The 26,229-nt window shown below is 60.4% G+C and overlaps 2 protein-coding genes across 4 annotated transcripts; both read right to left on the bottom strand.

Moving 5' to 3' along the window:
- Positions 1–254: 254 nt before the first annotated feature.
- On the bottom strand, positions 255–7,762 carry PUS1 (pseudouridylate synthase 1). Of its 3 annotated transcripts, none has more exons than XM_012731225.1 (6): positions 7,722–7,762; positions 6,785–7,010; positions 5,563–5,700; positions 4,043–4,145; positions 1,546–2,243; positions 255–492 (listed from the first exon to the last, which is right to left on the bottom strand). In XM_012731225.1, exons 2-6 carry the CDS (start codon positions 6,998–7,000, stop codon positions 442–444), a joined length of 1,206 nt encoding a protein of 401 aa, XP_012586679.1. In that variant the 5' UTR covers positions 7,001–7,010; positions 7,722–7,762; the 3' UTR covers positions 255–441. The 3 variants fall into 3 exon arrangements, with proteins under 3 accessions (XP_012586679.1, XP_012586677.1, XP_012586678.1); XM_012731223.1 differs by lacking the exon at positions 7,722–7,762 and adding an exon at positions 7,081–7,711; XM_012731224.1 differs by lacking the exon at positions 7,722–7,762 and adding an exon at positions 7,081–7,711 and having other exon boundaries at positions 255–489.
- A 2,871-nt stretch (positions 7,763–10,633) lies between these two features.
- On the bottom strand, positions 10,634–26,229 carry ULK1 (unc-51 like autophagy activating kinase 1; the record flags this gene model as incomplete). The annotated part of the gene is made up of 28 exons (XM_012730822.1): positions 10,634–11,777; positions 11,857–11,992; positions 12,473–12,630; positions 12,770–12,888; positions 13,008–13,180; positions 13,257–13,450; positions 13,757–13,900; positions 13,991–14,100; positions 14,189–14,382; positions 14,564–14,832; positions 15,088–15,174; positions 15,277–15,425; positions 15,681–15,806; positions 16,118–16,207; positions 16,433–16,493; positions 17,084–17,234; positions 17,590–17,678; positions 17,819–17,869; positions 18,268–18,350; positions 18,443–18,501; positions 19,007–19,108; positions 19,200–19,273; positions 19,346–19,519; positions 20,140–20,176; positions 20,375–20,407; positions 25,411–25,452; positions 25,538–25,630; positions 26,140–26,229. Coding segments are annotated over 28 exons (3,144 nt in total), but the record flags the coding sequence as incomplete, so codon positions are not given.

Genomic DNA, 26,229 nt, shown 5'->3' with positions numbered 1-26,229 from the left:
TTGGGGGCAGGTGCAGAGCCTCTCCTCCTGGTGTCAGGGTGCAGAGTCAGATGTGAACAGGCCAGGCCAAAGGCCAGGGGACAGACGGTGCCTACTCCTCCAGGGCCTGCATCCTGTTGTCCACCATGCTCCTAGGCCACACCAGACCACATACCTCCCAACAGGTGGTTTGGTGGACTCCCAACAGTTCATGGAGCCCCACTCACCTCAACAAAAGGTCAAGGAAACACCCCAGAGTGAGGCGCACAGAATAAATGACTTTTATTCAGTAAGAAAACGGTTTCTTTAAAAAAAAAAAATAGTGACTTGACAGGTTGAGCTGTAAGCACGTCACATGTGAGCCAGGATCGGATTCGTGGCAGGCTGTCCTTGTGACACATCTCAAAGTCTTGGGTCTCCCATCATGGCAAGGCTGTGCCCACAGCAGCAGGGGCACCACCCTCAGTCACTGTCTCCGTCCCCTTCACTGCCTTCTGGGAGCTCGGGGGCCTGCTGAAGCAGAGCAGATGTTAAGTGCAACTCCCAGTGTTCAGGTGTGGCCCTTGCAAGCTAGCCCCCACCACAGACCCCTGCTCCCAGGTAAATAAAGCCTCATCTTCTCAACTTGGTTCAAGAACTTAACGTGAGCTGGGAAGGCCAGGGACTGGGGATAACATGGGGGTCTTTGGGGGCTCCTTCAGCTCCCCAGAGGCTACAGTGACCGTAGAACAAAAAAGTGGAATGAACGGGCAAGAGCCAGTCCAAGGAGTTAGACAAGGGCTAGGTCCGGCTGTGTGGAGCCTGCAGCAGTAACCACCATGAACAGTCAGAGGGGGAGGGCAATAGAAAGCTCTGGGATGTCAGTTTCTCTTGAAAATGTGTGACCCCCCACCTCCAGCTGCACTGCAGCACCCTCCTTTAGAAGGAACGAGACACCCACTGCGCAGTCCCGCCAGCCCCTATTGCCTCTCTGACGTGTTGCCCGTCACCCTCTAATCTGACCACCTTTTCACTCATGTCCAACTCAACAGCCTTCTCTGCAGTATGTACTCCAGTGGGGAGCTCATCCACAGCAAACCCACGGGTCCAGCTTTGGGCCTTACTCCCCACAACCAGACAGTAAACACTCAGCTGCAGAGTGCTTTAGGTTCCAGTGCCTCGGTGCCCTGTGCTCCCCTTAAAACACAGCTGGCCATTCTTCACAGCAAGCTACACTGGGAGTAGGCCAGGCAGGCAGTGGGCTCCCACAGGGCAGTCACCCCACAGGCCAGGCCCACCTTCCCAGATGGAGGGGCCCTGGGGCTGGAAGAGACACCCTAAGGGAGGACACTAGGCAGCTGGGTGTGCCAGGCCCTGCTCAGTGTCTTGTGCTCTGCAGCAAGCTAGCCAGTAGGTCCATGCTGAGCACTCCCACCCCTCCACTGCACAGGCACCCAGGGCAAGAGGACCCTAGCTCGGTTCTTAAGGTATGGTGGCACCAGCAGGAGCAAGGGCTGGTACAGCTGCAGGGCTTACTAAGGGCCCCAGCCCCCCCGCCCCAGCAGCGCCCGCCTCAGCACCACCCACCTGAGCCCCCCGGTTGGAGTCAGCTGCCGCCAGGGCGGTGGCACTGAAGTCATGTGAGGGCAGGGTGCTGAGCCAGCGGGCCATGAGGCGCTCCTGGCGCTCAGTGCTCACGATGGTGGGATAGATGTGCTGCTCCTTGAAGGCGGCCGCACCCGCCTCCTCCTGTGCCCAGTCTAGTGGCTCGTGCAGCCCGTCATTGCCAAAGCGCTGGTTGTACTTCTCGAAGTGCACCCTCTCCAGCACCAGGCCCAGCCCTGGCGCTTTGGGCACATCCACCTTGGCCTCGCCCCAGCTGCGCTCCAGTGCGCTCTCGGGTGCATAGCCCTTGACAATGGCCACCAGCAGACCCACCATCTTCCGGATCTGGTGCGTCATGAAGCTCTGCCCTTTCACCTTGATTACCGCAAACTCCAGGCCCTCCCGCACGAAGGGCTCCTCACAGAACATGTCCAGGATGTAGCGCCGGGCACTGGGCTCACGGGGCCCCTTCTGTGAGGTAAAGTTGTGGAAGTTGTGGGTGCCCTTGTAGCAGGCCAGCAGTCGGTTCACCTGCCGCAGTGTCTCAGCACTCAGCCGGTAGGACTCGTCCTGCACATCATGGTCCTTGTGGGCGAAGGCAAAGGTGGGCAGCATGTAGAAGTAGGTCCTGGCATCGCACTTGTTCTTGGAGTTAAACCCGCCTGTGACCCTCCTCAGCCCTGGGGGAAAAAATCAAGTGAGGTGAGGCGCTGAGCCCAAGGCAACCCCAGCCAGCAGTCCATCTAGACGTGGGCCCACGGGAAGCAAGCCCCCAGCATGGTGCGGGCCAGCATCTGCTCCCAGTATGGTGATGGGAAGAGCAGGGCCCTCATGGGAGCCACAGAGGCTCCCCAAAGAGTCTGCAGGAGGGAACCGCACCTGAGGGGCAGGGCCAGCTCCTGCAGCCAGCAGCAGCCACAGCAGCACCACAGTGTCAGGTACCTGACACTGAAAAAGAAGCTAACAGGAAGAATGGGCCGCTCCACATGGAGGGATTCGATTTGTGAGGGAAGCAACAAGGCCTGTGCATGTTTGGCAGAAGCTCCTCAGAGCAGGAGTGTGTGCAAGGCACACTCTCAGGGCCAGCACCCATGTTTCCAGAGGACACTGCAGCTGTGACCCGGGGTGGCTGGGTCCATTCCCCAGAGTCTGACTGAACCCCAACCTTGACTTCCTGTTTAGACCTGAGCCCCTCTGGCCCTTGCCCTCAAGAGATGCCCCCACCAAAGCAGCAGCACTGACTGGCGGACCTGGGGGCAGAAGTGTGGCCTGAGAGCCTCCTGGGGTCAGCTGTTCCTCCAGCCTGCCTTGTCAGATCTGGGCTGTGGTATGTGCACACCTGCACCAGGTGTGTCTGTGCCCATGTGAGTTCAGTGTCTCTCCAAGTGCTGCGTCTGTGTCTCTCCAGCTGAGCAGGGCACAGGACTGGCCCCACCTTCCTGGGTCTTTAATGACATAAATGGTACTAACACTGGCAGTGGCTGGGAATGGGCCAGGGCCAGATAAACAGCTTCCTATGGAAGTGAGTGGTCAGAGGGACTGACCCCCAGCGGGCAGCCCAAGGAAAATGGAACTTATGCTGACTAGAGGATTCTGGGCAACAGCTGGCCACAAGCCACTGGTTACGTGTGACATGGGAGGCTCGGCACAGCTGTGCCCATGCTTGGCCACACTGAAGTCATGCAGGTGTCCCTGGACAGGCTCTGTGACAGCCACGCAAGGGCCCCTGCACAGCCATGAAGGGCCTTGGCAGTATGACAAGCCAGGATGAGGCTCTGAGAGAGAAGCCGGGCCAGGTGTTAGGCAGAGTCACGCTCCATTTACATAAAACCCGAGCACCATAATCCAACCGGGCCAGGCACAGGCCAGTGGCCACTGGTGAGGAGGCAAGGGCAGCCAGGGAGGGACAACTTTCTAAAAGAGAAAGCTGGCTGCATGAAGGGAAGATAAGGGCCTGCAGCCTGGCTCAGACTCATGTGGAAGAGCCAGAGTGCACAAGAGGGGAAGGCCCACGCCGTCCCAGGCCGGGGGTGACATACCAGGAGCAGCTGGCCGCTGGCCCTGCAGCACATCCTGCCCACTAGGCTGCCAGGGGCGACACCAAAGACTGCATGAGAGCATTCGTGGTCAAGTGCCAAGGTGCTCACTGCAGCCTGTGCATTCTACTTTTCCTAGTCTGTTTTTTCTTTTTGTAGAGAAGTCGGTTAAGGTGTTTTACCACCAGGCTCTATGGACAGTCTCTGCCAGCCCCAGACTCAGACCACAAAGTGCTCACAGAAACCAGCACACACGGCAGCCAACAGCCAACAGCCAAGGCGCTTAAACAGTGGAGGAAATACCAGCCCAAAAGAAAAGGGGAACAAGGGACAGGGGCTGAGGGCGAGCAGACGATGCCCATCGTGACAGCATCCAGTGTAGGTAAGTAACCCCAGAGTCCCTCACTAGGGCTAGCACCTCATGCACCACTCAGAAGGCTTACCTAGAATCCGGATATGAGATGGGAGGTGGCTGTTGATCTTTTCTAAGATGTCCTCTACCAGCCACACCTTCAGGGACACCACCTGGCCAGCCGCAGATACCCCCTGTGGAGGAAGCAGATGGGCAGTGGGTGCATAGCACCCCACAAGCACTGTCTAAACAGAGGGCCCCCACATGGATGTCCAGCAGCAGGGGCATTCAGAGAGAGAGTGGTCAGCCCTGCTCTGAGGGATCAGCCACTGTATTGGGTGAATTCCAGCAGCTACAAGGCTTAGCAACCTGAGCCAAATACTTTGCCACAAAGTGGGGGCCCGCCCCACACAGCAAGACTGACTCCTAAGGGACAAAAATGCAAGTCAGATGCTGGGAAATGAGGCAGCACCAGGACAGGCCACAGGTAAGTGGCAGCCAGGCTTCCCAGGGAGGTGCAAGGACTTGGCACTTGCCCCTCCTCACTGGCAGACACCCCTTTTCTCGAGGCAAGAGTGTGACACGTCTCAGGGTGGGTACAGCAATTCCCAAGGGGACAAGGAGGCCAGGGGACAGTGTAAATGTGCCAGGGGCAGCAGCTGGGGGAATGCCCCAATAATGCCAGTCTGCCTGCTTACCCAGAGGCTAGGGTGTAAGTGTTGGGTGTTATGTTGTAGGTTTTCTATCTCTAGGTTCTCTGGATTTTAAGAAAAACTGGTTAGAACAAAATCGTCTCTGATAACAGTGCGTACAAAATACACACAGGGACCACGGTTCTCTTTGTTAGTATGGGCGAACATTTGCTTTTCTTCTTCCCTGAGAACCAGCAGGAACCATAAATGCAAGAGCCAAGAACTGAAGCGTGGAGCACCAAGAGCAGGGTGCTGGCCCATGCTTTGAGCCCGACCATGACTGCCTGCCATACCTGGCCAGCGGGCTACCTGTCCACGGGACCTGTGTGGGGAGGCCAGGATTCAGGTCTCTTTGAAAGTAAGAGTTCCAGGCCCTGACCTGCCAGAAGCTTTATCCAGGGAAGAACACTTCTCAGTGTTGGGGCAGCCCCTGCCAGTCCAGGCCCCAACTTGGGGAACAACCTCCCTTCCACAGTGACTGAAGTTGGTACGCCAGCGAGCCAGAGAGTGGGGCTCCCACTGGAGACTCTGAGCCACCACCACTCTGACTCCTGAGCCCACAGATATGGCCCATGCAAGGGCAAAGCCCCCACATAGAAATGTAAAGGGCCCACCAGCCCCCTTCCATGGTGGCCCTGCAAGACACTGGGAGCTGCAGGTGTCACGAACTCCACCCAGCCTTGGCCACCTGACATGGCCAGCAGAGCCTGAAATGGGCTGCACACACTGCTTTGAAGCCACCAGCCTGAGGGTCCTGAATCAGAGGAATGACCATGGACAAAGGCGACTGAGGAGAGCAGCCCTGTGTGGCATGGCACTGCTCTGTGAGACTGGACTTGGGTGAGGTAGGCACCGGCCAGCCCAAGCCGGGCCTCTGACTTGGGCAGATAGATGTGGGGCAAGCAGCACCCGGGCCTACCTTGTCCGTACGAGCACACCGCTGGAAGGACATCTTCCTCATGTCCACACCGTGGTTCTCAGGGATGCAGCCTGCCCGCACAAGGGCTGACACCAAGTCATCTTCGATGGTCTTGAATTGCGAGGACCCTATATTCCTCTGATGAAAAGACAAGTAAACATCCTCTTACTGTGCCACCACCTCACACTAGACAGGCAACACCGTCCAAGGGAAAACCCGCATCTCATCCCACCACGTGAGGAGGGGCGCCACCAAGGGCCCCACTTTGGAAACCCCACCTGGACAACCAGAAATAGCCATAAGTGAATGTGAGGACATAGAGCCCAATGTTCCCACCCACCTGCCTTGTCACCTCACTGTCAGACTACAATGTCATAGGATCACTATACTGACCATTCTTGGGAAACCCCCACACAGGGATCTGAGGGCCTGGGAGAGAGGCCCACCAAGTCCACCTAGTGTCCCCTGCGCTGACACTCCTCAGGTGATCAGAACCATGTTAGCAGCAAGAGTCAGACCAATGGGGTGCTGCCAATGCTACACTCGGTTCCCTGATGAGGAAACAGGTCAACATAAGAACAAGCAAGAGTGCCTGTTCTCAACAGCAGCCCCAGCCAGGCACTTCAGTCACCCCCAGGGCCCTCCAATGGCCTGGATCAGCACCACCTTTAGGTGCTGTCTTCATACACCAGTGTGTGACTGTCCTCTGAGGAAGCAAAGAGGAGGATGCCTCTGGTCACTCCTGCCACCCAAGCTGCTGCAGAGCCTGATGGGGGGCAGGGGTGGGTACCACATTACAATAGTGCATTCATCACAGCAGTGACTAAGTTTACAGTATAGGGACCCCAAGTCTGGCCTCTTGGATCAGTTCTAGAAAAGAATCCAATCAGGCCTTCCAAAGGGTGCCAGCTTGCCTAGAGCTGAACAGGGGGACAGGAAATTCTTCTCAGGGCCTCTTGGCAGTAGGCTCTATGATCACCTGCCTGGCCTGAAAGTGATCATAGCTGTGACTGCCCTGGGACAGCGGTATTTGGGGCACACCCTCTCCCACCACCACACACCTATGACCATGCTGCCCAGCCTGGCACAGGAAAGGAGCCCAGGCCTGTGTGCTAGGGAGCAGGACGACCACTGGCACAGCTGAGGAGAAACCTGTGCCACAGCCCCTGACCTGGGCCCACAGAACCACCTGACTCAGTGGCACCATGTTAGCAGTCCTCACCTGCATGCCGTGGTAGCCCTTGCCAGAGTAGGCCATGAGCAGCACCACCTTGCGCTTGGGCAGCTTGGGGTGCTGTTCCCCTTCACTCTTGAGCTTCTTGGCCACCTGCTCCGTCTCCTCCCAGGTCCGGGCCCCAGGCCAGCTCCGGGCCTTGCGAGCCTGCTCTGGTGGCCCACCCGTAGGGGCAGGAGTAGGGGTGGGGGCAGTCCCGGCCATGCGGGGACCCCTGAAGATAGGCATGTGTGAGCCAGAGCCTGGGCTGCCCCGGTCCCACCCCGGAGCAGCAGTGATATTACCAGAAGTGGTGCCGTCTGGGGCACGGGGTCCACGCTTCGCAGGCGCTCCGCAGGGCCCCGGTTGCAGCCCGCAGATGCCACATGGGTCCCACCTGGGCCCTGAAAACTGACTTCTCCCGATACACGTGCCCCTTGAACGCTGACTCCTCTGGGATCCCCCAAGCCCTGCGCCTCCTTAACTCCGCTTTACCTGGGGACCCCACGCTCCCCGAAAGCTGACCTACCCGGGGACCCCGGTGCTATGAACGTTGACCTTCCCCGTGACCCCCGAGCCCTGAGCCTGCAGAAGTGTGTCTCACTCCGAACCCCCGCTGAAGGCTGTCTTCCCCCAGGACCACGGTGCCCCCTGAACGCTGACCTTCCCAGGAAACCCCGTGCCCCCAGAATGCTGCCCAACCCCGATCCCCAATGCTCAGCCCCGCTCCTCCTAAACCCTGACCTCCCCAGAGACCTACCGACGCGCAAACCCCGCCTAACAACCGAGGTCCCCAGACACCTAGGCTGACCTCTGACCTCCCCAGTCTCTGCAGCTTGCCCCTTGTCCTCCCGCCCCGCCCGACCGGCTTTCCCTCGACAGTCAGGAAGACCCGGTCCACCCCCACCCGACCAGAGGGACGCGCCCCCCACCCGGCCCCACTCACGGCGCGGCGGACTGAGACAGAGCCACACCACGTGGACGAAGGCGGAAGTGAGCGCGGCGTACGGCGGCCGCGCGTGGACAAAAGTCCTTCTGGATTGACGGGTTGGCAGTGGGCGGAGCTTCCCGTAGACTCCAAGGCGAGTCTGCGCCTGCGCCAACTCCTAGCACACATTGCTGCTGGGTGGACGGTCCTAGAGCACGGAGGGACCTGAGGACCCACAGCAACAGCTTGGGACCTGAGGCGCTTTGGCAGACTTTGCATCTCACCGGTTGGCACCGGGTGCTGCTTTACCCTCACAGCAAGGCTGAGCTCCCCCATGCTTCCGGAAACCATGCACCCACTGGGCTGGGGAAGGGAGGTGGGTCCAGGAACTGGCCTGAGACTGCATGGATAGTCTGCTGAACAGGCAGGCCGTCTTGACTAATGACTGACAAGTCTACAGTGTGTGAGCCCGGGGAATGCGGTGGAGGCAGGGCTGTGGACCAGCTGGGATCATGGATGAGGCCAGCGGGGCTGGAAGCCTGGGTCTGCTGTTGCCTCTGCAAGAACTGCTCCATCTTCAGCCCAGTGTAAAGTCCAGCAGCAGCTCAGCACATTCACTCACTGCCCAGGTCTTGCTCCTCCATCGGCTGCCGGGCAGCCGGGCATACCTTGGCCAGGGTCCACCTGACACTCCAGGCCTAACATCTATTTCAAAGTCTGTACTTGCCTATTAGCTTCAGCTCCTGGCTGAAACATGATTTCTGTAAGGGCTTCTGTGGAGTCACCTACCAGCAGGCGGGCTCTGCTTACCTGTCTAGAATAGTTTGGATCAGCATAGATAGAGCAGCTCTGCCCAGGCCAAGTAATCAGGTTGCTAGTCGTTATCTATTGGTTCCTAACCTTTTAATGGCCATCACATGATGGCCACCCTGCCAGGATAGAATGGGCCCTCCAGAAGCAGGAGTTTGATAAAGCCCAACTTCAAAACAGTATCATCCAAAGAAGTTATTCAGAGCAAGCTCAAACCACAGCTTTGTCCAAGGTAAGCTTTCAGAACAGGGGCCTGAAACCTAAGGAGCCAGCACATAGTAACATCCCTGTCACTTTCAAGGGCCCGCATGTATGGGAGAGGTGCCTGCCTGCTGAGAGGGTGGCAGATGGTGGAGAAATAAGCCAGGAAAATGAGTAGCGTCTCAGGAGCCTGCAAGCAAGGGAGTCCCTTATCTACTGTTCCCACCGCCTTCCCCCTTGGGCTCCAGGCTTCAGGGGTAGGACTTGGTCTCCAGCAGTGAGATGGGAGTCTGAGAATGTGAGAAGTTGCCTCTCTATAGCCTTGGGCCAACAGTGCAGGCATTGGGTGGCTGCTGCAGAGGGGAGATAGAAGGTTACCCTGTACTCAGCAGCTTTATGAATTGAGGCCACTCCCCAGTGAGACACTGAATCCCACAGAACGAACGGTCTGTGCTCATCCCCATATGACCAAAACAGACCCCAGGCCACAGCCTAGTGCCAGCCAGCCAGCCAGCAGGCCACCCACAAGGCCCTGCAAGGCATAAAGTCAGCATTTGACAGGTCAGGACCACCAGGTGATGATGGGAAGGCTAATGTCTGGGGCTGCTCCCCGCAGAGGTGCCACATCACACACCCTCCCCCTTCTCAGCATTTCCCCCTGGAGAGTAAACTGAAGCCCAGGGTTTGGGACAGGCCCCAGGAGCCAGAAGTTGTATTCCCCAGGGAGAAGCCCTGGGGCCTGGGCACGGTGAAACATGAGGTGCTTGGAAGGTAGGAGCCAGCCCCTTCCAGACCAGTCCCATGGGGGCTACCTGCCCCATCCATACAGCCACTTCATTCAAGATGGCTGAAATGGAGGAACGACCAGGACATCCACCAACTCCAGGAGCAGCTGTTAACTGCATTCAACACAAGCAGAAAGTCCTTGCCCATGAGGGGCTTGGAGGGAACACAGAGGGAGCCCTTGGAGGAAGAAGCTAGGCAGTCTGAGGGGCCCACCATGAGGGTCCCGCACTGGAGAGAACAGGCACAGCTGTGGACTTCTGATGACCAGGACTAGCGGCACTCCATGGTGGGCAGGACTCAAAGCCCTGCCCCATGTAGGTTTTCTGGACCCAAGGCAGCTCTCCAAGGACTCAGGGACAGCAACATGATGACTGGGCCCCCTGGCATGTTACTGAGGGACTAAGCACAGGTGGGAGGCAACCCAGGTCTCCAGCACTGCCTTCTGTGGCTTTTCGTGATTTAACTTAACAAAATAATGTAGTTTAAAAAGTACAAACCAGTTCTCCCTGGTGGCGCAGCGGGTTAAAGCACAGCACTGAGAAGCTAAAGCCATTTCCCATGAGTTCAATTCCTGCCTGCCCTGGAGGTGACCACATGGTGTGGCAGACCTCTCCTGACCCACCCGCTGCTCCCCTCAGCAGTGTACTTCGTCGATCTGCCTGTTCTGTTCCCCACTTTGTCTCTGGTGAAGCCTCTCACCACCCCTGAGCCTCTGGCCTGTACCCCAGTTCTGTATGCACAAATAAATAAATCTTAAAAAAAAAAAAAAAAAAAAACTTTAAAAAGTACAAACCTATCCAATAAAGAGAAAACCCCAATACAGAACTGGCCACGGGCTGAGAACAGGCAGTGGCATGTCCCCGAGAACATGTCCCCGGGGCATGTGGGGACACCTACATCAGGGCAGTGCAGGGCACCAAAGCCTCCGTGGGTTAGTGGAGAGTTGCCACTGACTTGTATTTGTGTCCAGGGGCACCCAAAGGCCCTTCCCAGCAAGGAAAGGCCCAGGGCACCCCAGACAACACCCAGTCTCACCCTGGGTATCTGCCTCCCCCTTTGCTGAGCCCCAGCAGGGGCACCGAACCAGCCAAGGATGCCCACCCAGGAGGAAGCAAGAGACACTGGACAAACCCTACCGGGAACACGGCTCAGCGCCGGGTTTATTTCCTGAAGCCGTGTCACAGTCAGCATGGGAAAGACGGAGCCACATGGCGTTTCTTTGAAGTGGACTGTGGTAGCATGGGCAACCTGGGGCCCAGCCACCCCTGGCACACAATTAGAGGCCAGGAGGCACAGAAGGCCCCTTGGTGGCACCAGCCTCCCAAGAGCACTGCTTCCGGCCTGACCTAAAGTGATAAATACTAGCTGGCTCTGAGGCCAAGTGGTCGGGATCAAACAGCTTCCTGTGTCCTGCAGCATCTGTGGGGCTGCGCAGATCAGGGAAGGCTGCTCCAGGACACCTGCTGACCCATGGTGGCAGCCCGGAGGGGATGGACATCAGCAGTGGTGTATGTAACCGGGAGCTCACGCTAAACATCCCCTTGCCTGCCTGCCACAAACAGGGAGTTAGTTGCCACACACCAGTTCCTAGCACCCCCATGTCCTGCCCGCCTTTCCCCAACTAAACACCCTAAACACCAGCTGTTCTCTTCTTTAAAAAAAGAAGTTACAAAAAATAAGACACATTTGCGGAGCAGCGTGTGTGGGAAGCTTCTCCCAGGCAGAGCAGGGCGTCCCATCCCTGCACACATGTCCACACTGAGGTGTCTGCGCCAGTGGCTGGGCCAGGGTGGCTAGTCAAGCCCACCATAAAGTGCTGGGTGATCACAAAGCGGAGGGTGGTCTCAGCAGAGCCTCTTCCTGGGCAGAGCCACAACGGAGCTGACGGCTTTGGCTTGAGTGGGCTCTGGCACAGGCTCTGGCAGGGCTGGGGGTGCCTGAGGCCCCAGCTGCTGGGGGGAAGGGGACGTTTTGAGTCCTGGTGGGAGCTGACCCATCAGCCAGGCTGGGACTGGCCAGAGTTGAGGGTCTGTGAGGACCCCCATGACCTGGCGGCATCCCTCGTGTCTCCCAGGCTGCTGCTGAGCTGAGGTGGGTGGCACACTTCATGCCAGCGAGCAGTGTCCAGGCCACAGGCTCATCCCCAAGTCAACCAGAAGTCCCAGGTCACCCTTGGGATTGGCAGAGTCTGGCCTCAGGTGTGGCACCCAGGCCTCCAGGGTCAGGCACAGATGCCGGTAAGCAGGGCCGAGAGTCTCCTCTCAATGCACAGCTTGCCTGCGGAAGGGAGGGGCATGAGTGGGCAGCACCACCCTTCCCACCCCCCCCCCACTCCCCACCCCGGGGCGGCACTCACACTTGGCGATGTTCTCCACATCCGCCTGGTCCGTGAGGATCTGCTGTAGCCCCTCCATGAGCAGCAGCGCCTTGTGGTAGCGCTGGACACAGTCCTCCCGGCGGTGGAACATTTCATCCAGTGCGGCCGACTGTACCTGTGCAGACAAGGGGGCTCTGGGTGAGGGTGGGTAGTGCCCTGACAGCGTGGCCCTGGTCACCATGAGTGCCACACCCTTACAGCCCTACCAACACATGCAAGTAGTATCTTAGCCTATGGGGGTTGAGGGGGGAGAGGGCAGGGTTTGGGAGTGGGCAGGGCGGGGTTGTGGCAGGAGAGGGCAGGGTTTGGGAGTGGGCAGGGCGGGGTTGTGGCAGGAGGGTCCTAAGCCAGGAATAGTGCTGGATCAATCTTCTGCTGAGAGGGTCAGTGCCAGGCTTTTGACTCTATAGCTGGGGATTCCAAGTCCGGGGCAAAGTGGCTAGACACAACCCCCAGGCTGTTGCCCAGGGCCAGGCAAGCATCCAAGCCTTGCTATCATGGGGCAGGAGGCAGTGAGCTGTGGGTGGGTCCTTGCCCTAGGAGGGATGGCCACGTCAGGTGGCAAACAGCACTGGTTTGGCCCTAGGCTGCCTACCGTCTGCACCGCGTGGCTGAAGATGAGTTTCTCAGCAGTGACACTCTGGATGCGGTCGAGAAGCCGCTGCTTGTCCAGGAGGAAGCGCTGCAGCCGCAGGCTCAGGCCTTGGCAGGAGAGCACGCTGGCCTTGTACAGTTCATTCAGCTTCCTCACCACTGCAGGCACAGCTGGTCAGCACTTCGGAACTAGTGAGCCCAGCATACCCAGAATCCCCGGGCTCCCCACCCCGCCCCACTCCAAGAGCATAGATAGCTCCCTGTCCTTCCAGCCACCTCCCAGAGCTCCCTGCCTCACCCTGCTTCACGGTAGATGACAGGCAGAGCCGACCAGCCCGGATCTGCTCGATGGCTGTCTGCAGCCCGGCAGAGAGCAGCTCAGCCACCTTCAGGTACAGCACCAGCTGCTCTGCAAAGCTGCAGGGCAGGGGACCCGTGAGTGAACACAGAGGCCTTGCCACCCCCACTCAGGCCCACAATCCCATCCCAGCACCCCCACTCAGGCCCACGCCTGCTGCCTGGTCCTGGGCACCCACCCCCACTCGCGGCTCAGCAGGCTGATCTGGTCGGCCACCACACTCTCCTGCAATGGGAAATCAGGCCCTCCAGCTGCCTCACTGGCACTGCCCTTGAGGGCGGCAATCTCCAGGACGTGTTGGACGAAGACGAGCGTGAAGCGCAGGCTGTGCAGGGCGTCCGTGTGCTCTTGCTGGAGGGTAGGGCAGTCAGTGGGGCTCGGCCATCTGCCAGACCCGCCTTGCCGCCCCCAGCCCCCCAGCCCTCACCTCCATGAGGGTCTCCTCAGGGAGGTCAGGGGCCTCAAAGGTCACAGCCCCTTCCAGGTTGGCAGCCATGGGGTCAGCAAAGCCGCGGCAGTGTCCAGGCGCAGGGACCTCAGGGGCCGTCTCACCGCAGGCCATGGATGCCAGGTGTCGGGTGGAGGAGGAGCCGGCTGAGCTGAGGGAGCTGGAAGAGCCCACTTCGGGGGCGGGAAGCACTGTCTGGACTCACCTGCCACTTCCTGACATTCTTCTTCCCCTGATAGCTCTGCCTCAACTTACGTCCTGCTCCCCCTAATCTGTGTAGGACCACATAGTCCAGCCCAACACCTAACAGGACCCTCCTGGCATTCACCACTGGCAGTAGGACCCCAGTCTAGAGGCCAGAGCAGAAAGGGCTGTCTACCCAGGCACTTCTACCCGCTACAGAGGCCCCAGAGGCTGCTGACCCAGGCACTGCTGCAACCCAGGGTGTCCGGAGAAGACGATGAGCCCCGAGGCCTCACCTGAGAACATCCTGGCACGGGGTCCCTGGGGTGGCGTGGTTCCACTCGGGGGTGAGCCCACAGTGAACACAACAGGGGCAGGGCTGCTGGCACCCCCAGCTCGGGCTCCTGGGTGCAAGCTCCCTCCAAAGCCGGTAGAGGGTGCTGGAAGAGGGGGCAAAAGGGGCTCAGGCACACTCCCTGGGCCTGAGCCCACAGGCACCCACCCTTGGGCACACCGCCTGCCCAGCATACCGATCTCCATGGGCTTCTCCTGCAGGCTGTCTGTGCTGCCGGAGCCAGGGGCCTGCGTCCCAAATGCAGCCTTAAGGAGGAGGTCTGTGAGGCGGCCAGTGCTGAGTGACCTACAGGGCAAGAGATCATTGAGCTCTCTGGGGCCAATGGACCCAGCCCAGAACTTGAGGCCCCATAAGCCACACCACACCCACCCACCTGCCAAAGGGGCCCCTGGTATCCTCCGCAGGCCGCAGGCCCGGGCCCAGCTGCTGCCCCTGGAGGGGCCCCGCCTCCGACAGGTCTGGCAACGTCCGGTTCCGAGGTGGTGTCATGACCACACCCTGCCGGGCCAGGAGGGTCAGCAGGTTCTGGGAGCTGGGGGTCTTGGGGAAGTCGAAGGCAGGGAGAGCCTAGAAGGAGCAAGTTGGTGCTGAGAAAAGCCAGTACAGGACACTGACCTGGTCCTCCTGGCATAGGCTGGCGCCAGCCCTCAGCACTCAGATGCCACAGGAGGCAGCCAGCTCGGCCTTCTCCAGGAATGTCCCCCTTAACCCCCACACCTAGCTCAGGAAGCCATACTAGGTCCCATACCTTGGTGGGGGAGCCCAAGATGGGGGGCAGGGGGTTCCGTTGCAGGAAGTCAGGCAGCTTGGGTGAGCCTCGCAGTGGCCGGCAGGACTGCAGTCCAGGGGCCAGCTGGGGTGGACTGGCCTGCGGGTGGCCGAATGCTGTTCCCAGGGGATCTGTGGGTGGCTTGGGCAGCTTGGGACGGATGACGTGCAGATCAGACAGGTTGGGGGCACTGTGCAGACGGCAGCCCAGACCAGTGGAATGGGGGTGGTACTCGGGCATGGAGGAGCCTAGGTGGGCAGGGCCGGTCAGGGTGACTTTCAGCCTGTACTACAGGCCAATCCAGCCCACCCATCTATCCATATCGCATTCATCCTCCAGGACCCTGTGCTGGGGATAGGCGGAGGAGCTACAACCCTGCCCAAGGTCACAGCACTGCTTAGGACCTCCCAAAGCCACCCCGCCATGGTCAGAGGACCCCCCCACCCCTAGTCAGGTGAGAAAGCAGCCACCCAATTCTGGCCCCAGCCCAGAGGGGCACCCACCTGAGCGCGGAGACTTGCCGGTCCGCACCTCAGCTCCCTGGGGAGAAGGTGTCCGGCTCCAAACTGGCCGCTCAGGGATAGTTCCAACTTGAGGAAGGAAAGGGCCCAGGATCAGCTTGAGGCAAGCAGCATCCCACCCCAGCCCTGGAGTTGCCACCCATTCTGAGCTGCATTCCTGCTGTGGCTCACCTTGTGGGGAAGGCGTATGGGGCCTGCCCCCGCCCAGGGAGAGCTTCCTAGCCAGGGCAGCTCCGTGTTCGGTGTGGGACGGGGGTGATGGACTGGGCCGTGCAAAGCCAAGGGGGCTGGTGCTGCCTGACCTGCGGATGGCGGAGGACCTGGGGACACAGAGCTGAGGTGGTGAGGCCTGGCCATGCCCTGCACAATGCCACAGGGCTCGCGCCATCCCACCCTGCTGGGAAGACAACTTGGAATGGGAAGTCTCAAAGTCCCTGGTGCAACATCAGACTGTGGTCATGCTGGGGGACCCCTGCCCACATAGCTGTTTGTGAGGCTTTGCCATTGCTGGCGTCTGCAAAGCTGGGCCAAGACAGCACTGTCTTATGGATTAGGGCCAACCGCAGCACACTCACCGGGGGGCCTGGAGTTGGGGTGGGGACTGCAGGTTCTGCTCAATGCGCTGGTAGTTGTGCACCTGCGTGGGGACCGGGATGGGCACAGACGCGCCACACCTGCTGCTGGAGAACGGGCCGGCCCGGCTGGGGAGAGGTCGGGTCACTGCAGGCAGCAGTGAGGGCGAGCCAGGCCACAGCCCGTGGGGGCCCCTGCAGCTGCCAGCTTGCAGGGAAAGTATATGCCCCGCTTTCCTGCAGGCACAGGTGGCTCTGGGGTGGCAGCAGTCATGGGACACACAGAAGAGAAGCCAGACAGCGCACCAGGTCCCAGAGTGACGCCGTTGTGCTGCCCCCACCCCCCACTGTCTCCATCCCTCTCATGCCTCCCAGCCTGAGTGAGGGCAAGGCTTCTGGACAGGAACTGCCAGACCCTGATGGGCTAGTTGGCAGCTTACCCTGAGGGGCTGGGGGAGCTGCTGCAGGGCGGGGAGGGAGATGGAGTTCGGCCGCGGCTCTCCGGGCCAGCAGAGGCCGCCAGTGAGCTCCTGGGGGGCAGAGGCACAAGTAAGCTGAGACTTTAGCCAGTCCTGACACCAGGCCCTGCCCGTGCCCATTGGTGGGTCAAGGTGAAAGGGGCACTGAGGCAGGCAAAGGGTCCCCTGTGGGTGAAAAAGGGGCGCTGCAGCAGGCTGAGGGCACAGCAAACCAACCGTCCCAGATAGCAGCCCCCGGGAGGTTACAAGCTCCCCTTCCCACTTGGAGCCACCTACCCGCTGCACATCAGGCTGTCAGGAGGGGGTTTGACCCCTGTCACCTCGGCCACCAGGTCACCTGTGCATGAAAGACACGACTGTCCACGCTTCCCAGGGTCACCTTACCTGGGGGCTCCCTGACAGTCCACACTGGACACTCTAAGGGAAGGGAGCAGCTCCCAGACCAAATCTTCCTGGGTGGGCCGAGGAGCAGGCCCTGAGCCATGTCCCCATGGATTTTGTCCTGGGCAGCCCTTGACCTGCCTATACCTCAAAAGGGCTTGAAGGGAGACTAGAGTTATTCCCTGTGCTCCCGCCTTCAGCCAACTCTAAGTCAGGGAACCAGAGCCCCATTCTGGGCCCACCCCTGGACATCTGGGTCCCAAATGTCCTGTGCAGGGTCAGAAGCCCAGCTGAGGGGATCATCAAAGGTTAACTCCCCTAACAGCAGAGCCAAGGGCCCACAGAAGCATAAGAGCTGGGGGGGGGGGGGTAGGAGAGGGGGGCCAGAGGCGGCGGGGCAGGGGAGGTACCTACTGAGTTGGCAGTAGTCCCCTCGCTCCCAGGTAGCAGGCCTCAGACAGCAGGCAGGACCCAGCCTGGACTCCAGCAGAGCTGCTGCAGAGGGCACCCCCCACCCCAACATACATATATACCACACTGCCACACCTGCAAACGGGGCTGGGACCATGACGAAGTCATCAGTGTCACAGGAATCCTTGCTGCTACCGCCAGAGTCCCGGGAGCCCTGCAGGAGGCCGGCAGCCTCAGCCGGGGAGGTCAGCGTCTTCTGCAGCTGCTGCTGCATCTCCCCTAGGGACTAGGGGTGGAGAGCCGCTAAGGCCTGGTTCAGCACGAGCAGTGTCCCCCAGACCAAGCCTGTACATGCAGGGTCAGTTGTGGGACAGGGTCAACAACCCAGAGATCCCAGGAAGACCCCACTGGGGGCCCCTCATGATGAGAAGGCCCAAGCGGAGGTACTTGGGGTGTCACCTTCAGCGCAGGCAGGTCTCACTCCCCCCACAGCCAGGCCTGTGGGCAGGTCCCTGGGACACAGGAACAGGTGGAGGGGTGGGGACAGGCACAGTGGGGTGCATAAAGGTTGCACCTGCGCCCACAGAACCTGTGTCCCAAGAGAACTGACAGCCAAGTCCAGGGCCAGGCAGGTGACTCACCGGGGGAGAGGCCAGGTGGGAGGTGGAGCTGCTGCTGGAGCTGCTGCCGGAACCGGAGCTAGGGTAGGAGGGCACAGGCACCGGGGGTGCTGCCGGGGACAATGGGCGGTCAGGGCGGAACGCTTCTCCGCAAGGAGATGCCACCCTGCTGGCGAAGGGAACCCAGAAAGGGAAGCCAGCTCCCAGCCCCCAAGGCTGCAACCCCCGCGTCCAGTGCCTGGGAACTCACACTTCTTCACGGCAGCGCTGGCATCAAGGAAAGGGTGCTGGAAAAACTCATCTGCATAGGAAGCAGGGTGAGGCCTGAGGAAGGGGCCCTAGCACCCAGATTTTTGAGGTAAAGGCCACCCCAACCTCCCCGGGAACCTGAGTCTACAGGCCGTACGCCAGGGCATGGCCTGGCCGCAGCACACCGCACGGTGCTGCCTGCCCACAGACAGCAGTTTCCCAGCAGTTCTGTTATGAGACTGGGGTTTTCACAGCCTATGCCACTGAGACAAAGCACCCGGGGAATCCACATGCTACACCCCCAGAGGGCCCTCAGGAGTTGGTGCTGGGGGCAGGGCCAGAGGCAGAGCCAGGGGGGAATACAGAGGGGTGTGGGGAAGAGCCGCTTGAGTGGAGAGCAAGGGGAGCTTGGTCCTGACCTGTAACGCAGGGAACAGACTCTGCACTCACCAAAGCCCATGCGATCTCGGGGGTTTCGCTGCAGCAGGGCCAAGAGCAGCTGTCTCAGTGGGGCAGAGGTCTCCCTCGGGATGCTGGGGACAGAAGACCACCTCAAATTAGTCAGGGCAACCTGGCTGGGTCAGGGTGACCAGACAGATGCCAAGGTGGGGTCAGAGGCACTCACGTGGGGACCAATGTCTTGTTCTTCTCATAGAAAAGGCGGAGATCCTGGGGGCTGCTGGCCTGGGGGAAGACAGGGTGACCGCCCTCCGGGCACTAAGTGTCTATCCATGTGGTGCCCTGTCCCCTGCCATCTCTCAGCCCAAACAGTGTGCCCTCACGCTCCCAAGACACCTCTTGTGGGAGCCCCTCTCCAGAGCCCACATGGGTCTGCCCCAGACACTGGCACAGCCAGGAGCGAGAGCTCAAGACCTGCCAGGCAGCCCTGCTGGGATAGCTGCCCTCCCTCGTGCAGCAAGCAGGGCTACCAGGAGGGACCTGGGGCCACCTGCCAGGCAATGGGTGCGGAGAGCTGTCCAAGTGGGGCAGCCCTGTAGGTTGTGCAGTGTGGCCATAACTCTGGGCTCCCACATACCGCAGCTACCGCCTTCAGACATGAGGAATGGCCCAGAGCTGTGCCCCAGTGTCTTGGCAGGGGGGTCACAGCACTGGAGGAGGCTGGGGTGGGGGGAGGAGACCAGAGACTTCCACGCCACACACCCTGAGCCTGAGGTGGCAAGGCCACTACCTGGAAAGGTGCCTTGCCCGTCAGGCATTGGTACACGATGGTGCCGAGGCTCCACAGGTCTGCCTTGCCGTCGTAGTGCTGTGACATGATGACCTCGGGGGCCTGTGGGTGAAGAGACAGCCATGCTGCACGAGCAGGCTGGGTGGCCCCAGCACGGTGGGAACTGCTGGGCAGGACCCCACAGCCCACCTACCATGTACATGGGGGAGCCACAGAGCGTGGCAGCCATCATGTTGCTGTGCAGGTAGCGGGCGAAGCCAAAGTCAGCTGTGGGAGAGAGCGAGTGAGCAGAAGGCCAAGGCTGCCTGCGCTGGGGAGCCCAGCCCACACCCGGCTCACCGATCTTAACGCGGATGTTGTTGGGATTGGCTCGGCGCCCACCAGGGTTGCTTAGCAGGATGTTCTGGGGCTTCAGGTCACGGTGGATGATGCCCTTGCTGTGCAGCACCCGCATGGCGCCTGCAATCTGCTGCAAGAATAGCCTGATGGTGTCCTCGCTCAGTGTCCGCATGGCTGCAGGGAGACAGCACTCAGGGCCACAGCTCTGCCAGACCTGCCTCCCAGCTCCTGCCCAAACCTCTTGGTGCAACCCCTCACTCGTGACCTAGGACACCCCCTTTCTGTCCTGGGCCCACTAGAGCTGCCAGCACCTCTCTTGCCCCACAGGCAAGCACAACTCAGCTGCCCAGAGAGCCCCTTCTTAGCCCTGCAGGCCAAGATGGATAGAAGTACACTAGGCGACCTCCCAGGCCCTCCCCATGAGCACCTCAGGGGGCATCTGGACAGCTGCCACAGGACCCTGAGTGGCAGGGATGACTTAAAAGTGCTTTGTGCCATGGCTGGCTGCCCTTCAAGGCTATCCTTGCTCACCCCACAGCTCCCCTGACTGGGGTACCTGTAGCTGAATCACCCAGGGCCTGCCGCCAGCACTCTGCTGAAACTGCCCCCGGCACCCAGCCTCACCCCTCAGCCTTCAGATTCTAGCCTGGTGCAGACATCTGTCCCGAGGCCCTCCAGTCAACTTCCCCCCCCTACTCCACCCCTCAGGATGCACACACCACAGCTGTGGGGTAGAGAGAGGACAGCCCGAATTCTGCCCACCTCCCAGCCAAAGAGTTCCCGGCACCACTCACCATGCAGGTAGTCAGCCAGGTCTCCACCATTGCAGTACTGCCAAGACCAGCAATATGTCAGCAGCCCCGTTCCCAGGACCCTCAGACATCCCATCTCCTCCCCTGGGTGGGTACCCCCTTAATCTGTGCTTGAAAGTCGATGGCAGTCTACCAGCCGCGCCACCCTCAGGCACCTCCTGTGGCCACCAGGGACCCCTGGATCAGCCCCCATCCAAGTGAGGCCTATGGGACTCACCTCCATGACCAGGTAGACAGAGTTGGCCATCTCCTGCAGGACACAAAGGACAGTGAAGGAGGGGGGAGTGCCACCTTCCCACAGCCTCTGGGAAGCCAATGTTTGAGCCTCAGAATCTCTAGTATGAAGCACCCACAGATGTCCTCAAGACACACGTAGACAGGACATCAGCTGGCCTCAGACAGGCCAAGTGGTGAGTGTGTGGAGGGGGGTAAGGGGAGGACGGCAAAAGTCCAGGAGAAGACCCACCTCCAGGGTGGTCTCCATGTCTGCACAGGGACAAAGGTCAGTAGGGCTGGCCTTGCCCCAAAGCCTCCTTGGGCTCACTATGTTCTACAAGGAGGGTTCTGGCTGAGCCAGCCCACCTTCAAGAAGGGTTTGCCAGGGTCTGAGAGTCTGACCCCAGCTCCAGAGTCAGAGCCACTGAAAGGAACTCCCCACCCCCACCCCGGGCCTCAGCGCCGTGTGCCCCAGCCAGGCAGGGCTCCTCTGCTCAGCACAGTGGCCATAATGGGCCTCACCCTCTCCACTCTCCTACCTAAAACACCCCAGCTCTATCCTGGAGCTTCCTGGAGAGGGCACATCCTACAGCCAAGAGCAAGGAGCCCTGGGATGGCCACAGAGCAGTGGACTCCAGAGTTCCTTTGGAAGGTAGGCTGAGGGAGCTGGGCGTCAGCCACCAGAGGGGTGATCCGATTGTGATGACCTTCAGACATGTACCCACAACACAGGCTGACCCCTGCACCGGACTGTCAGTCCTGCCCCCAAGAGCCACCCAGCCCTTCTAAGCACAAGGTGGGGCTGGCTAGGGCGGGACAGAGGTAGGCGTGAGTGGTGTCAGCTCCGCCAGCTCTCAGCTGCAGGGAGAGATAGGGGGCCACAGGACTCCATGGCAGACTCCCAGCCATGCCACTGACAGGATGGGCTGGGCCAGCAGCAGGGAGACAGAGAGGACATCATGAGGAGCTCTGACAGACCTTGCCTCAGATAAGAGCTGAGGACATCACAGCAGCCGGGCCTCGTGGTACCCAGGCCAGTGCTCACACCTCAGTCCTCGCCAGTCAGCTTGGCACACCTGTTCTACATGCCAAGCTCCTTTCCACCACCCAGCCAGGCCAGGCTGAAGCCCAGCTCTCTCCTTAACTGCTGGCTGCTGCACGAGGAGAGCTCCAGCTCACCCACTGGGCTGGGAGAGGCAGGGTCAAGGTGACAAGGACACAGAAGCAAAACACTGAAATACTCTATCAGGACCAACAGGAACATCTGCCCACCTCTCCCCACGTATGCCCTCAGACTCCACAACCTCCCCCAGGGGAGGCACCTACAGAAATGACAAGACTCTTCCATGACAAGATCACAGAAGACCCATGCCAGGGCCCTGCTCACCTGCCCCCAGCCTCCAGTCCACGAGCCTCTGCCTGCCACCCTGCCCATGTGCACAACCCCCGCCCCACCCCATCCCTGTGCCTCACTGCCTGGAATACCCCCAATCCTCAACAACCCTGCAGGTCACTTCCCCAGGCCACCCCAGAGCCTGCCTGGGCCTCCCAACCTGTGGAGTGCACAGGAGCTAGGCTGGGTGGCTGGCCCCCATCTTGGAGAGAAAGGGCTGCCTCTCAGGAAGGAGGCCTATGTGCTCCAGCAGCAGTTATTTCAGAGGAGCAAATGGCATGGAAGCTCCTATGTCAAAACCAACGACAGGCCAGGTCGCAGCAGCCCCACCATCTGCCCGAGTTGGGGGGTGGAGTGCCAGGGTAGGTGGAGGCCCAGATGCCCTCCCTGGAGAAGGTGGTTCTGCACCTCTGCCCCTACGCAGGGCTGTCGCCCACCCAGATCTGAGCAAATGGGCCCTATTTCCAGGGATGCAGGCACCAAACCACTACTCTGGTTGGTCTAGAGTCAGCCCAGACACTGGAGATCTGCAAGTGTCCTCAGGGAGGGGTTGGATGGGAGCTTAGCTAGGTACACTCCAGTGAGAGTCCTCCCTATGCCATCCACACAGGTGCCAACCCAAAAAGGCAGAGCCAGACCGGGGGCCTCCACATCAGCCCCACTACACTCCAGCATGAAGCCAACCAGACTCTGCAGTGGGTAGTGGGGCACAAAGGGTGCAGAGGGGCCAAGCAGGGCTGGGGACCAGAGCCCCGGCCTCTGCTCCACAGGACCCCAAGAAGGAAAGGGGTAACAAACTCCAACCTGTGCACTGAGGTACACAGGCAGCAGAGAAGTGCAGGGTGTGGGAGGCCCTGGGCCAGGGCAGCCCAGCACAAGCAGCAGAGCACATAGGAGCTGCCCACCTATAGCTGAGGTACTTGCTTAAGGTGGGTCAGCAGCCCCACTGCCATCCAGCCCCCTCCTGCCTGCTGGCCAGGCAGGCAAAGACCCAGGTCCCTGCTGGTGAGCTATGTCTTGGCCCAGAAGGTGGCAAAGCCACAGCCAGGCTGGGCCAGAGCTACCATGATGGGCTAGGCCCCCTGACATTCCTGCAGGGGAATGCCAGCCTACCCTAGTTGGGAGCTGTCCTGACTCAGGAAGAGTAGGGGACACCCTCAGGTGGGAAGTATGAGCAGCTGCAACACCCACCTCTTGGGGACACCCAGGTCCCAGGCACCCTGAGACACACAGTGTTATGCTGACACACAGGTGCCCACATGCAGGCCAGGGGCCTGCATAGGAGCACAGGGCACATGGGGAGATCCACTGCTGTGATGTCTGAAGCCAGGTGAGACCAGGTGTCTAGGTCCTAGCTTGGGTGACCAAGTGAGAAGTCCACCATACGGCAGGACTGAATCCTGTGCCTGGGCTTCTAGGGACACCAAATTCTTTCCATGAACTGGCCATGTCCATTGCTGGTATGAGACCCATAGTAAGCACCCCTTTGTTAAAGAAGGGTACCCACCCAAAACAACAGGACTACCCTAGGGCCTCGGGGGAGAGGGAGTGGGTTCAAGCCTGTTAGCCATCACAGGAGACCAAGGGAGCCCAGTCCTGACAGCAGAGGTGGCCCTAGCAGCTGTCACTCAGGACACTGCTATGGGCAGGGCTGGCACACTGAGTCACATCCAGTTGGAGGAACCGGCCAGACAGCATGCTGGCCTCTGCAGGGGAGGGGGACTGTTAGCCTGGCTGCGCAGCTGTCCCCTCCTCTTAGGGCTGTGCCAGAGCCCACTCTTCTCACCCCACAGGGGCCAGGAGCCCAGCTGCCTCCAGCCTAGGGTGTCAGAACAGAGCACTGCACGAGGCCTCACAACCTCACACCAACCTGACAGACACTCCTACTCCATGCAGCCCAAGAGCAGGCGCAGAGCAGGCCCCCCAGCAGAAGGATCCCAGGCGCATCAGCACTCTGAGACACGGGCCCCACGAAACAATGCATTGCAGCATGTAGTGTCCAGGCACACACACAATGGCCCTGTAGCAGCTGCACAATGACGCAAAGGTGCCAGTGATATCCCCACAGAAATGGGTGGGGAGAGGCAGGTTCACACCACCATCAGCCTCAGCAGGAAGACAAGGCAGTGCCCAAGACAAGACGTGCAGGGTAGCACAGCCAGGGGTTGGAGGCACACTGAGCTCTGTGCAGTGCTGGCCAGCCCTATCTGGGGCTCTGCACCAACACTGACGGCAGGCAAGGGGTCTGGCTTCAGAGGCCAGGATCATCCACTGTGTGTGGAGCGGTGACCCCCAGGGGCCTGGGGTTCCTTGTTCAGAGCACAATACAGCAAGAAGCAGCCACAGCAGAGGCCTCCTACAAGCCCCCCCACCCCACCCCACCCTCCACTGAGCGAAGCCACTGGCCCCAGACCAGGTGGTTGGCCCAGAGGCCATCAGCCCAGGTCCTGGTTCTACCGGCCAGCCTGAAAGGCACCTCCTGCAAGTCCCCTCACCCAGTCCGTCTCATTTGCTGCACAACCACATCCCATGCCAGGCGTCCCAGGTCCTGAAGTCTGGGGAGAACCCAAGGACCCGGGAACAGCTGTCTGGCGGGCCTGGCTCCCAGCACTTCCTCCCCTGAAGGAAGCCATAGCAGGAAGTAGCCCTGCCCACAACCAGGTATGTGATCCAAAGAGATGAGGCAAAGGACAGAGAACAGAGACAGGAAGAGCTCGGGAGGAGAGCTAGGGAGGAGAGCTGGGGAGAAGAGGAGACTGCCCTTCTGTCCCCAGGGCTTCCAGGTACTAGCTGTCACCCTGGACCTCCCTATCACGTCAGCCCCATCATGCCTCAGTCCCCAAGGCCACAGCCCAGCTCTTCAGAGGGAGGGAGGAGGCCACCAAAACACAGTCAGCCAGACCGGGAACTTCCCCTCAGCCAGGGGCTGGTCCCGTGAACTCTGTAAACAGGTTTCAAAACCATTAGTCAGCACTCTGGCCCGCGCGGATCAGCTGCCTCAGGTTCCCAGGCCCCTGACTGGGCAAGCAGGGCCACAGACCCTTGCGGCCCGGCCTGAGGTTGGCAGGGGAAGTGGCCAGGGCCTCAGAGGCCGGCTGGATGTGGGACAGCAAGTTGCTGCTCTGCTGCCCGCCTGCCTGCCTGCCTGCAGCCAGCCCCCAACCGCCAGCAAGAAGGAATCTCCTGTGGCCCTCCCCTCCCCTCCCCCACTCTGACGCAGGGAGACGCTGGCCAATGCCAGGCCACTGGAGCCATGTCAACAAACAAGCGGGCGGCCTGGACAGGTGGGCCCCGGTCAGCGTTGCTGCCCGTGCACTGGGGACAGGGCTGAGGTCAGGGCCACTAAGTCAGACACTACCCGCAGGACCATACTATGGCCAGACCCTACAGAACCCACCAGGGATGCTTGTGGCTGGTCACCCTCCTCAGGCACACACAGAAGGTGGGAGCTCTCCCACACAGCCAAAGAAAGTCCAGGCCCTGGAACTGGGCCCCCTCAAGCCAGACACACCTGTGCGTACACTGACAACCCAGCTCTTTCCTCGACACTGGAGGCTGGCTGGCTGGCCTGGAGGCCACTCTCCAAGGCCATCTGTCCATCACCCCACACCCCTGCTTCCCCCACCCCCAAACTGTAGGCTCACCTGGAAGTCATACAGAGCCACGATGTTTTCATGTTTCAGTTCCTAAGACAGAAATGGAGTCCCGTGAGCCAGCCGGTCTCCCTTGTCCTCTCCCCTTCCTTTCCCCACTCCCCAGCTGCCAGCTCACCTTGAGGATCTTGATTTCCTTCCCCAAGAGCGTCTGGGACTTGGCGAGGTTCTTCTTGTTAATGCACTTGACGGCGACCTCCAGGTCATGCTTCTGAAACCCAAGTGTGCATGTCCCTCAGGGCCCCCAGGCTAGGTAAGCATCTGCTGCCTGGAGGTGGGGATCCCCCTCAGCAGGGGTGTGGGGTTTTGGGGCGACCAGGGAGACCCAGTGAGGATGACCCTGGAAGAAGGGGAGGTGTTCCTGGGCAAGGATCTCTAGGTGAGAGTGTGGGGGGCAGGGTAAGGGTTCCCCAGAAAGGTTTAATGGGATGGAATGGGGGAGGGTCCCTGGCAAGTGTCCCCAGATGAAGAGTTCCCAAGTGGGTTCCTGGGCTGAGGGTCCATGAGGTGGGATTCCTTAGCATTAAGTCCAGTGATGAGAGTGGCCGGTGGAAATCTTTGTAGAGCGGCAAGGGCTGGGGTCCGGGCTGGGGTCCCGGCTGGAGTCCCGGGCGGGGGCGGGGCGGGGCTCCCACAGTGATCCCGGCGGGGGTGCGGAATCGGGGCGTCGGTCCCCGACTGGGGTCCCGTGCGGGGGTCCCGCGGCGGCCCCCCGCTCACCTCCCGGTGGCGCCCCTTGAAGACCACGGCGAAGGCACCGTGCCCGATCAGGTCCTTGCGCGAGAACTCGAAGCTGCCCACGGCCTCCAG

Source organism: Condylura cristata, unplaced genomic scaffold (genome assembly GCF_000260355.1).
Source record: "Condylura cristata isolate star-nosed mole 26May11 unplaced genomic scaffold, ConCri1.0 scaffold00029, whole genome shotgun sequence".
In the NCBI taxonomy this organism is placed as follows: Eukaryota; Metazoa; Chordata; class Mammalia; order Eulipotyphla; family Talpidae; genus Condylura; species Condylura cristata.
The sequence above is the reverse complement of the archived record's forward strand: the minus strand, read 5'-3'. Positions and strand labels throughout refer to the sequence as shown.

Bases quoted from the DNA above. Each gene is read 5' to 3' on its own strand.
- PUS1 (XM_012731223.1), bottom strand. From the start codon at position 7,163: ATGTGGCATCTGCGGGCTGCAACCGGGGCCCTGCGGAGCGCCTGCGAA. The intron at 7,011-7,080 runs GTAATATCACTG...GCCTATCTTCAG, and splicing joins CCCAGACGGCACCACTTCTG to GGGTCCCCGCATGGCCGGGA. The intron at 493-1,545 runs GTGGGTGGTGCT...GCTCTGCTTCAG, and splicing joins ACTCCAACCGGGGGGCTCAG to CAGGCCCCCGAGCTCCCAGA.